The sequence below is a fragment of the Battus philenor genome, unplaced genomic scaffold (genome assembly GCF_028537555.1).
Source record: "Battus philenor isolate CCGP_79_NKW_IND1 unplaced genomic scaffold, ilBatPhil1.0.hap1 SCAF_21, whole genome shotgun sequence".
Lineage (NCBI taxonomy): Eukaryota > Metazoa > Arthropoda > Insecta > Lepidoptera > Papilionidae > Battus > Battus philenor.
The window spans coordinates 2,914,135-2,926,959 of NW_027181684.1; the positions used below are offsets into that span (position 1 = coordinate 2,914,135).

Here is a 12,825-nt window from a genome sequence, read left to right on the forward strand (position 1 = left end):
ATGTAGTAAGAAAAACCGTTTTCGAAATTTGAATTAATACGTATTAACCCTTAAATGCATGACTTTTATTTAAACTTTTCAAAAATATATATCTTGCATATAAGTACACTACAAAGCAGGGAAAAATAGAAAAAATATGTAACATTTTTATGCATATGTTGCAGATATACAAAAATATGCATCTACTTTTAAGTGTAGTATTAATTTTATGTTTAAATGGTTGCAGTTTTTGATCATTATGCATTTAAGAGTTAATATTAATTATTATTTATTATCTGTCCCTGCAGTCTTTGAACTCCCAAATGCTATTGCTCTGTCGCATTTAAATATAAAAAAATTGTAATATATTTCGGATTGATTTCTTTATACAGAGCGATTAGAAAAGGTGCAAAAGCTTTAAAGCTTTTTGCTGACAAATTAGCTATATATTCACCCGTTTAAATCTTTCACAACTTTAATCAAACATCCTGTATAAAAATCAAGCCCAGATGGCACCTTCGTATTAAGTTTCGAATGGTGTTAATATCAAGTGCCTGTTGTGGGCAACCGTTGAAATTAATTTATTTTTGGTTTTCGTAACTTATGTGTTTATTTCACGATATTTGACGACCATTTTTAATATTTTTAGCAATTTTTATATAAAACGTGTATTTATGACCCAAATAAACAATTTGTAGAACATAAATGTAAACTGTGTAATTTAAAATAAATACGAAGCTATTTATTGCGTCGATAAATTAGTTATGAAATTATATTTTCATCGAATAAAATATTGTCATTATTCAAAAATAGAACAATTACGTGTTAGAATAAATGAACGTTATTCGATAGAGACACGCAATAAAATCGATAATTCAATATCGATTTAATCGCTTTAAGTCCTTCATGGTGAGACCCACACATAAAATAAACTTTCTTATTATATATATACTATATACTATATATATATATATATATATATATATATATATATATATATATATATATATATATATATATATATATACTATATAACTTATTATATAGCATTCAACGGTTTTTAGTTGATCGAAATAGTGGAACTTGGTTTGTTGACTCATTTATATTGTTTATAGTATAATGTACATCAAACATTGTTAAATTTTATTTAAAAATATCAATTGTTGAATTTCTGACCGAGCTCTTCAAATTAGCATTCCTAGTTGTTAGTATTTTATTAAATAATGTTAAAATAATTGACGATAAATTAAAATTATTTACACACCCTAGTGGCAATACATAGCGCTCTATTACTTTGATTTATTATTTGATGCCTGTATCCAGCTTATTTTTCAACAAACGATTTATTATTAATACAAATATCCAATAATTGAACGAATAATCGTTCAACAGGGACATGCAATAAAATCGATATTGAACTATCAATATTGCTTAACAATTTAAATATGGAATGAAAACGTTCAGCCTTTATCCAGCTTATGTTTCAACAAACGATTTATTATTAATATTAACATCAAATAATTGAACGAATAATCGTTCAACAGGGACATGCAATAAAATCGATATTGAACTATCAATATTGTTTAACAATTTAAATATGGAATAAAAACGTTCATTGTCAATCACGAATGATGACAAGATAACGATAATATTGCGAGCGACTCGTGCTATCGAAATACGTACGGTTAGGTGGGGGGCCAATTTTTATCGGACCATTCACGAATAACCGCCAACGGCGACCGTTACCACCTGCTTGTGTAGCAGTACACAAAGCGAAAAGGTCGAGTTCTTATCGAATGATCCGAACATAACTAAACATGGCCTCATAAAACCATAGACAAATTAATTTTAATTTATATTTTTTTAATTTACTTGCAAAGAAACACGATAAAAATAAACACATACCTATGATACAGTTACCTGTATATATTATAGTTGTAAAAGATACGAGTGGACGTGAAACTAATTTACTGACTCTTAATGTTTGGTACTCTAAATCCAAAAATAAATGGTATCAGAAATAATAAGTAACGTAATAATAAAAAAATGTTTTCAAAATACAATTACTACGTATTATAATTAATATTTCTACAGCCAGAAGTAATTTGTCTTTGGGATTTTAACAGAAAAAATAAATCAAAATAACATAATTCGAAATGATCACCTTATACAGGCTATACATTCTGTATTATGAATCTTTATAAGTTACTTCAGAAATGTAATAATTGCGGAAAAAACTATACATACATTGATTTTAAAATAGACATTAAGACCTTAATAAACTAGATTACGGTGTACAATACAAAGCTCTGATAAGAAATGCGTGCACAGGGCAAACTTCAACAGGCGATATGGCTTATATAATGTAAATGAGGCGAGCGTCATGTGGCTCCAATCCAGCGAGAGTGTAGTACGCCCTGAGCCTAGTGTTACCAGGAAGACCTCGGGTTTTACTGGTATAAGTTTACGCATTAATTAGTACATGTTAACTCAATGGCACTCGCCAAAAACATAGTGAATTATAACATAAGGGAAGTAATTGTATTTTGAAACAAATAGAGGCACGGCCGCTAGTGTTCAAGCAAACTCTGCGCCGTGAAAACTAGCGAAATCAGCAAATACCACTTGAGCAGTAGTGTAAGTCAGATCAAAGTAAGTCATGTGGCGATAACGCTCTAGCACGCCGGGGGCCCACCAAATATTTAAAATCCGCGGTAAAGCAAGCGTTGTACTATCTCGTCGGAACGTAATCGCCGCAACCGGTTCCGAGGCATTCTTAACGGATAAGACGCGGTGCTCGACTTGATCGATGCCCACACTCACCGTCCGTTCGGCGCTGACGGCGAATGCACCAGTTTCACAGCGAACAGGAATTGTATGGCGCACACTAGCAGGCAGCAAAGGTTCAGTGATAAAGTCAAGGCACACAGCGCTAACGTCACTTCGTACACCACCGCGAACTCCTCGGGCGCGCCTGTCGCGGGCGCGGAGATCTTCAGAAGAAACAGCAGCGCGAGTAGCGCCAGCAAGAGACTCACAAGGCACAGTAGAGCCAGGGATGTCAGGGCTTCCTCCGTCGCCGCTCGGGAGCTCCTACTTCTAATGGGCACAGGCCTTGGATGTTGTAGTCCTGTAGCGTTCCCATTGGCAAGCTTCGGTGGTGACGACACGGGAGCTGGAGCGACTGTCGGAACAGGAACTGCCGGCGCAGCGCCCGGGCTGACGCTGGCCGAGGTCCCACCGACGGAGTGCTTGGAGGAGTCCAGCGTGGAGACGTTGAGGGACAGGTGATGGTGCGGCCGCCGCGGCATGTTCTGGTAGCGGTGGTCGGCATCGCTAGCCGCCGGCGGCCGCGTAGCATGCTTCAACATAGCGCGGCGCTCACGCCGTGCGCTGCCATCCCGTCGACTGGCTCTCCATACGGGCCGATTGGACCGCGCGACACGACCGCTCCGAACGGCGGACGCGACTCGACTACCGGCCCCCTCGGCCTCTGCCCCACTCTACCTGCAATTATGTCAGACCGGTGCACCCTGCAACCACCGCATACCATATCAACCCCGCCAATCATACCATCACAATACATGTCTCACAGTTAAACTATTTCACTCACAATCGCTTGTTGTGCTCACGATAAACTTGTTTACAAATTCACCCGAGTTGTTAAAGTTTGTGATTGGTCGTTAAGGAATTTGCGCTATATTAATCAATTTAATGGATGATAATATGATAAAAATCTAATACGGTACATTAATTAATAAATTTATTATTAATTAACATGTAAATGTCCGTTGCTCAGTGATCGAATCAGGTGAAATGACTCTAAACATACATATTAATATGGACATACCTCTTAAATTCCAGTATTATATCATAGAGTTCCTTCCAGAAGCGTGAAGTTATTAAGATGGCTGGTATAGTTATTCATGTTTATGTAAAGAAATGATTATAATTTAACGTTTAATTGATTCCAAAAAATCCTATAATATATTGAATGATTTTCTAATGGTAATAAAGCTTGGAAATGAATTCCTCTACTGCTTTGTTAAAGAAATTATTAAAGTGATTACAAAAGGAAAACCTGTTATAGTCTGTTGTAGGCTCTACTCAAGTCAGGGTGCGATTGGAACACTCGTAGCTTAAAGTTGAAGGATGCTATCATAGTAGAACTGATTTTGATTCTTCTTCATACGACGTATCACTATTGAGAATCGTGGATCTTTTTGGATTCTTTTTTCTATTAATTATGGACTCGTCCAGAATTCTTCTCATTACGTTCTCAAGTGATCACTGAAAAGAAATTAGAATATTATATCTATGAAAAAAGTATCCTCTTTTTATCCGATGATTTGTCAGTGGTAAATCGTAACACGTAAGAATGCCTTTATTCAAGTACTACTAAGTATTAAGTCAATTATATCGAAGCAACAGAAGATTTTTTACTACGTTTCTTTTATCATTTATTTCATTAATAATCATTCTTTCGGCACTGCAATATGAGCTACAGTCCTTGGCTTATCTAGGTGTCGTTTCAGTTATTTTTCTTATTTTTGACAATGACAGTGACATACTGTTGTCTGTTTGGTTTTTATAAAAAACGCGTGTTCTGTTAGGTGTTCCATGGAACGATCTGACGCAAAAGTTCCCGTGAAGAATCCACGTCTTTTGACACTTAAAACTTACTTAAATTTCCAATTTAAGAGCGTGCAGGAAGACCGAAACCTTACTCGGATGATTGTTACTGTTTGACCATATTAAAGCGTTACTTTACTCCCTTCCTTCACTTCTCTCTCAAGTGCTAACTTTCCCCAAAGTCCAAGTTCAGCACTTGCGCTCTTTAGACGAAATATTTTATGGACATTATCTATGACTGACAACCCAAGTCGTGATGAGGATCCTCTTAAAGGGGCTCATGGATTTAGTCACCTTGGAGCGTACCCCTTGGGAATATTCTAATATTGCCCTTAACTCCTTCCCAACTCTTGCTGGACAGCCTACAGGAAATATCAGCATATAGCAGCTCGAGTTGAGACTTCCCCGGGAGACTTCGAGCTGCGCTATCTTAAAAGAAATTTATGCTAAGCGCTCTCTGCACCCTGCCCCGTCGAACTCTACGAACGAAATACCATTGGGAGAGCAGTATAAGTTGCTTCTAAGTAGTTGTGTCTTATTTCATAATTTATTCGTCATATTGTAGTCACATCGTTAGAAAGCTCGAGGGAATATTTCTGTCTCTAGACAGCATAACATTTGAAGGTTTTTAGAAAAAAATTATTTAGGTTACGGCTCATAAACCAGTTAGTTTTATCATCATCATTGTAGACATAGGTATTCCATTTAAATTTCGAATAGGACCGAAAGGAAACAGCAAGCAATCAGCGTTTTCCAACGACCTTAAGAGGATCGTCTGTCCACTTTGTAGGATGCTAGTGCTATATATGCTATATGCTATATAGTGCTGTATATGCCGAATATCTCATTGTACTATTTTTATAATTTCGCGCGAATAACATTCTTCTTAATCTCGTAATAAAAATAAGTAATAAACAATGAGTATATATATATTTCTGATTTATTATCTGTGCTATTTTTTATCTGCCATATCTCTGAAGATATTTATAATTCCTTAAATAATGACTAGTTTAGAACGGTATGAATAAAATTCAATTACACGACTTATTGTTTTCGTTTGTCTTAAACAATAACACGAATCAAAATATGCAATGTTTCATCAGCGATAAAGTATTCCTTTATTTATATTTAACAAATCATTGTTGTGATTTATTAATGGAAGTTTTCAGAACGAAATGTGAAATATTCTCTTTCGCGTTTGATAAAACTGCGCATGTAAAAAGGAACAATCTTAATTCTATAACAATACATAACAATAAACAAATCAATTGCTAAGAGTAAAAATTGAAACAACTTCTTCTTCAAGGTTTGTACTGTAAATTCATAATTGGAAAAAGATGTTTAAATCTTTTGCTGACAAAGAAGATCATCACGATATCTCTGGAACCATAAGGATTAGAGACTTGAAATTTTATGTAGATATTTTCTTTCCTAATAGAAGGTCAGCTAAGAATTTACTCTATATAATTTTAACTGTAAAAGGTTATAGCGATATTCGTTGATGCGAGGCATACAGAGAACAGGGGTTCAATAAAACATGATCCGACATGTTACAACTTGTTCTTTGACTTACCGAGTTATTATTTTAAACAGTTTCTTATGTGTTCGTGTAGATACGAATTAATACAAAAGTTCATGAGGTCACAAAGACAGGTGTGGCCACGAAACCTTCGGAAATATTTACATAAACTATATAGGTTCCATGACCTTAATTGCATCGAAGTCACAGCCTCATGCTATATTGATATTGTCTTATTAGTAAGGTTTTATATTAATGCTTCTTTGGTTACATGTATATTAAATCTATAAAATATTTCGTATGTGCTAGATCAGAGTTCCCCAAACTTTTTTGTGTCGTAGACCCCTTGCCATGTTTTTCTGTGTTGGGTAGACCCCCTACTTACCTGATATTGATTTCCTGTAAATTTCTAACTGTAGTGAAGTTTAGTGTTAAAAGCTTAAAGTAAAAACACGTGTTAATTTATAGATTTATTAATTGAATTTAAATTAAAACTACTCAAAATAAAATTTTGAATCTGTTATGTAAAATATACGTAACATTAAATAAACATAAAATAACTAATTTTAGTGAGAAGGATGAACTTGATGCTTTAATAATAAATTATCAACATTTGGCGTCAATTTTGTAAGGATTAATCTTAAATCTCCTCGGCTAATGATGTCCTGTCCTAATTTTTTTACTTCATGGGTACTTTTAAAAATAATGTAAATGTTTTGATATTATAAGATAGTATGATGAAAGTAAATAGGTACTATCAGTGTATGTGTTGAGATCCACTATCGTGGACTCTATTTTCATTTCATGGACCCCCAAATTTTTTTTCGCTGACGTAGAACCCTTGCAGGTTGTCATAGACCGCCGGGGGTCGATATAGACCACTTTGGGAATCACTGTGATAGACGAGATAGAGAAGACATTTTTGGTTCCATTAATACGCTCATTATCGTGAATTATAACAAATTATATTAGAATAAACAGTTACCTGAAGTAGAAGTGATGAAAAATCATCTGAGGATCATAACGAAAAAAACTACTAGAGGAACTCAATTACTTTAAAAATACACTCAGGTCTTCTATAATGGCATTATTAACTTAAATATACAAGGGTTTCAAACGCGCCCTTATATGAGAAGAGCCCACAAGTCAGTCAGTCTTTTGTCACTTTCACTACATCCTTAATACAATAACTAATAAAGGGATTAATATATAGCTACTTCCGCTATGCAGCAGTAGTCGTGCAATGAAGTGCACCGCCCGCCAGCCCGCTGATAAATCCGCATGCAGTAAACAATGCGAAACACAACTACCACCACCACCAACCACCGTTAATCTACTCTACACATGTCACCTCTCCACGGGACATCCTCAGGGGATGTTAGACCGACCAGTGCCAAACACCGAGTCCTTGACTTGACGGTGCACTTCATTGCACGACTACTGCTGCATAGCGGAAGTAGCTATATATTAGTCCCTTTCTTACTTAGGATGGACTTCCGCGAGGTTACGCCTGAATCTATTTGATACTTAATACAATATGTGACGGCACTAGCTCAGGTATCCTCGAAGGGGCCCGTAAATTTAGTCACCCTATAAAGCGTTCGCTGAATAAAAAGCCTGGCGGCCTCGCAATCCGGTGAAATTGTAGCATGTAACGGCCCGAGCTGAAGCTTCTCAGGGAGCCCTCAATGTTTAAAGAGGTTTTAGGGTAAGCGCTCTCAGCGCCCAGCCCTCTCGCATCCGCTAAATCTGCAACTACCGTCTATCCATTAAACATAATTTAAATTCAATGCATGATTTTAGGGGCTTAATTTTTTTTTTGTTCCTCTATCTCGTGTGGGACAGGGACTTTTTAATTCTAGTAATTTATTCATTTCTTTTTTATTATTATTATCATTCTTCTCTTTCATATCATCTTATCTGTCGTACTATTTCTTTCATTGTACAATTTTCCAATTTCATTTAATTCCATTAGCCATACATTCATCCTCAACCACTACATTCTAGGTTTCTCTGCCATTTTTCTGTTAAAATATTAGATACATTTATTTATTCAAAAATAAAAGAAATGCAGCAATGTTAGCCCAGCGATAAGGACGACCTCTATAATTGTAGGATATAGGTTCGATTTCCGGGATACAATCTTATATAATTCACACTTTTTGCATCAAAAATGTAGAATTCTCACTGCTCACAAACAAGTTTCCAGACGGTTCCCTGCAGTGTTCTCTGCGTACCATGATACAACATTGCAATCGCCTAACCGCCTGCCAAGCGTGGCGATTAGGGTATATTTCCCCAGAGATATCTTTTGAGGAGGCCTATGCATAGCAGTAAGCGCTCATGGGTTGAAACGATGACGTCAAAACATTTGACATATATAATATTTTTAAAAGTGGAATAAAGGATTCGATATAGCTAACTTTAGTTTGTTTACCAATAGAGCAAACGTCTATCTATATATTACAAAACAAAGTTGCGGTGCATTCCTTATTTAAGTCGCTTGCGCAACTCACGTTGCATTTCGTAAGCGACACAATTTGGGACGATGGTGTTGTTATCAAAGGCGTTTCTTAAAACCTATTGATGCAGGAAGTTAGGGTCAAGCTTCGCAGATAAGATAAAGGCTATAAATTTTTATTTTTTAGTGTCACAAGATGCCTCGTGCTTCGGACCTGATTTAACGAATTTTGGAGAAACTTTCCGTTGAACATCCTATTTGATATAAAGGTTTCAATCCACTGGAGACTTGCGATAGTAAGTCGCAGATCACACACACTTTATGTATTAATTACATAGAATTTACTCTCTCTCTCTCTTTCTCTCTCTCTCTCCCTCTCTCTCTGTCTCTACACACACACACACATATATATATATATATATATATATATATATATATAAATATATACAAAAAAGTTTCCAAAGGATACACAGCGTCGTCATCTGCGTACCATAATACCACACTACGATCGCTAATCCGACTGCCAAACGTGGCGATTATAGTATATCCCTGATATATATCTTTTGGAGAGGCCTATACCTTGCAGTGGGTGTCTATAGACTGAAGCAACGATGCTATGGATAGACTTTTATACTCCAATGAATTCATTTAGGAAATGACATCGAACATATTGACCACGCATTCATATTTTTGTGAAATGAATTCATTTCGATGGCCTCGTCACAAATTTTCTTATTTTAATTTACAATAGTTAAATCGTTTTAATTTTACAATAGTTCAATTAAAATGCTAAATATATTTACATCGATTTAATTACTGCTTGTAATGGTTTACGAAAGAAATAGTGTAGTAGTGCAATGTGGTGTACATTGCAATAGCCAATGCTCATCCCAAGCGTGGCTATTATGGTATATATTCACATAGATATCTTTGTAGAACGCCTATACGTTTCATCACCCGTTCTCAGGGGGCAGCCGCCCGCTCATAATAAACGACAACTTTGTCCCCTCAGGCTTTCCTGTGAAGAAATGCTAAACGTGTTTTGCACTAGGTCCTTCCATGGGATCTCCGCTCAAGCGGTCTAAGATCTGGACCTCTGGATCCGGTAAAAAGTAGTATGTAGTGGCCCGGACCGAGGTTCTCTACGCAGCCCTCAAGCTTTTAATACCTGAGACGAATATTTAATGGAATCAGGCGTTACCTTGCGGAAGTCCATCCTAAGTAAGAAAAGGACCAATATTTAGCCACTCACACAACTGCCACCGTTAAACCACTCAACACGTGTTTCACCCCTCCACGGGGCATCTTCAGGAGTTATGTTACACCGATTAGTGTTTGACTCTGTGTTTGGCACTAATCAGTGATTCGCATTGTTTGCGGTGCACTTTGTTGCACGACTGCCTCTGCATGTGCGGAAGTGGCTAAATATTGGTCCTTTCCTTACCTGAGACGAAGTTTAAACTAAATATGATAATTAAATTATATTTACATTATTTGTTTGTTTATATCCTAACACGTCATTTTTATTTGACGACACGTTTCCATTGGAAAAGAAATATGTCGTTTATTAATATTTTTCTCGAAATAATCGCAACAAAAAATTTAAAAATATAATAATCAAGAAAAGGACCAATATTTAGCCACTTCCGCACGTGCAGTGGTAGTCGTGCAACAAAGTGCACCGCCCGCCAGCCCGCTGGTAAATGCGTATGCGGCAAACAATGCGAATTACACAACTGCCACCGTTAAATCACTCAACACGTGTTTCACCCCTCCAACGGGGCATCTTCAGGAGTTATTTTACACCGATTAGTGCCAAAAACAGAGTCAGAGAGAGTATAATAATTAAAATATTTCAGACGTCTTCGAGTTTTGCGATTACAAATAAATTTGGCGACTAATTTATAAATAACTGTTTTATTTTTGTATAGACGCGCTCTGCATAATGTACCAAAAATAAAACTTGTTTTTGTGCAAGCTTCTTTTAAGAACACACACGAGACTTAGTTTGAAAGAGCTCATTCAAACGTAGATTAATTTAATCTTTAATAAAATAAAACTGACTGGAAGCGGCTTTGCGAGGAACTCGATATCACAACATCTGCTGGGCAGGTGCCAACCCGAGCGCACTCTGTCTGTCGCGTGGCAGTTTTTTTGTTTAATCAATAAACCAAACATTCCAATGTTAGTTTTTATATCTTTGTACACGTCATCTGTGGAAGCTACCTTACTTATTTGTCACTTAATCAAATTTTGAAATGATTGAATGTTTTTAGACTTAACACTATAGTGCGATTTGCCGTATGTTTAGGTGCGTATACGGAATGATTAGATAGGTGTACATACAACACCCGTTTTTAGTGATCGTCCGCCCGCTCCCTAACCGCGAACAGCGTTGGTGAACCGTGGTTGGATCTGGATCCCTTCTCGGCTTGCCTGTGGTCTACACTGCCGTCCCAAGCCGCTAGCACACATCATTAACACTTCATTTCAAAGCTCTACTCGTGAAAAAGCTTAGCAACGTGCGAACGTCACCGTGCAACTGGTAGACGCCCTACCAGCTTTATATTTCTAGTTTGTTAAGTTTAAGTTCACGGATCCTCCCGCTCCGTGAACTCAGTTCAGATGAAGCCGTAAAAGCCTTAAGGCTAACAGCACCTACTTCTACAGAGAAAATGAAATGTAGGTGTACAAGTCTAAATGGTGAATATACAGCTAGCTCAGTTGTTAGCAAAATCCTTTCAAATCACTTTTTATATAGTGATCATTCTGAAATATAATAATAATAATAATAATACAGCTTCTTTATTTCATACTAAACAAATTTACGTATTTGAACACAATTAAATTTGAATTAAACCTAATTACATTTATTTATTTGTGTCCTTATTTACTGGTGTGAATCCTCTATGGGTAGAAGCCTTCTCCAACCTGTGCCTAGTCTCTCTGTCCTGGGCTTTTTTTATCCAGTCCGGGCCAACCAGTGCAGACACTTGCCCCCCTCCCCCTCCTCCTTTTTGAATTTTGAAATATGTGACATTATTTTTAATATGAATTAATTCGATTTTTGAAAACGCTTTTTCTTACTATACTATCATTACGTTATTTAGTTTTTACTGAAAACATTGATATATGGAAAGGATGTACCATACATTGATTGACAGCAAATGAGTTATCCTTATAAACTTTTAGAGACTTTACATCTATAATCTATCATAAATATAATAATTTTGTCTAAATATATGCTCCAGAAATTTAAATACGAAACAAAAATTTTCAAATTAGTAAATACCCGAAATAAAAATATTATATGGGCTTTGTGATATATAAATATACACATTAAATATAAACACAGCAAATGTAAGTAAGAAACTCATTAAATTATGTTATAGTAAACATAGTATATTATTTACGTTTATTTGTATATATGTATGTTTTGTACATGTCAACTGCCCAATGTTTATACTTCTTCCTTTTCCATACTATGGTTGTCTGTAAGAGATTACCTCGTGTGATAAGACTGCCCTTTGTACTTCTTTGTACATTATTGTCAAACTATTTTAATGTATCCTAATGAGTACAATAAAGAATATTAAATAACTAAAAATAGTTAAACATATACATAATTAAAACCAGTTAATGTAGAAGTAAATTGTAAAAGATTACGTGAGAATAGGGCTACTGTTACCGTTCAGTTAGAGCAAAAACTATACTCGCAGAGCGAACAAAAAGTAACCGATCGGAATAACAGCTACTTCGTATCATAAATTAGTTACCAAGAAACCTATCATACCTCCACAGTTCATTTGTACTCTGTGGTAAATAACATATTCGTTGTACAGAGTTAATAAAATGCTTTTTCAATTGTTATATAAATAAAATTGAAAGTAAAGATGATTGTGTTGGAAGTCATTGCATATAGTAAGAAAATTAAAAAGATACGATCGCTAAGAACGATCCAGTTACTTCCTCTTGACTATATTGACGGTTCCCCTAGTTGGGAGCCAACCCACCCTGCGTCAGTGATGGGTTCTTCAGCACATCATCATAGTTCTTTCAGTCCATATGCGACAAGCCAATAACTACCAGCATTACAAAAAGGAGATAGATAATAAACAAAAATGATTTAAATATGCTGTCGTCCGATCAACCTATAAACGTTCACAAAAGATATCTAATGAAGGATGTACCATAATAGCCACGCTTGGCAGGCGAGTAGGCGATAGCAATATAT

The 12,825-nt window shown here is 35.9% G+C and overlaps 2 protein-coding genes across 2 annotated transcripts in view; one reads left to right on the plus strand and one right to left on the minus strand.

Annotated features, from left to right (window-relative positions):
- The window catches only part of LOC137923243 (uncharacterized), a 40,148-nt gene extending 36,686 nt beyond the window's left edge, over nt 1-3,462 (minus strand). The window contains exon 1 of the mRNA XM_068766434.1: nt 2,803-3,462. Within this exon, the coding sequence (XP_068622535.1) occupies nt 2,803-3,350 (548 nt within the window). The 5' untranslated portion in view covers nt 3,351-3,462. The remainder of the gene's footprint in view (nt 1-2,802) is intronic.
- Nucleotides 1-12,825, plus strand: part of LOC137923241 (spermine oxidase-like) — a 57,344-nt gene that overhangs the window by 28,702 nt on the left and 15,817 nt on the right. The gene's annotated exons all lie outside the window — the stretch shown is intronic.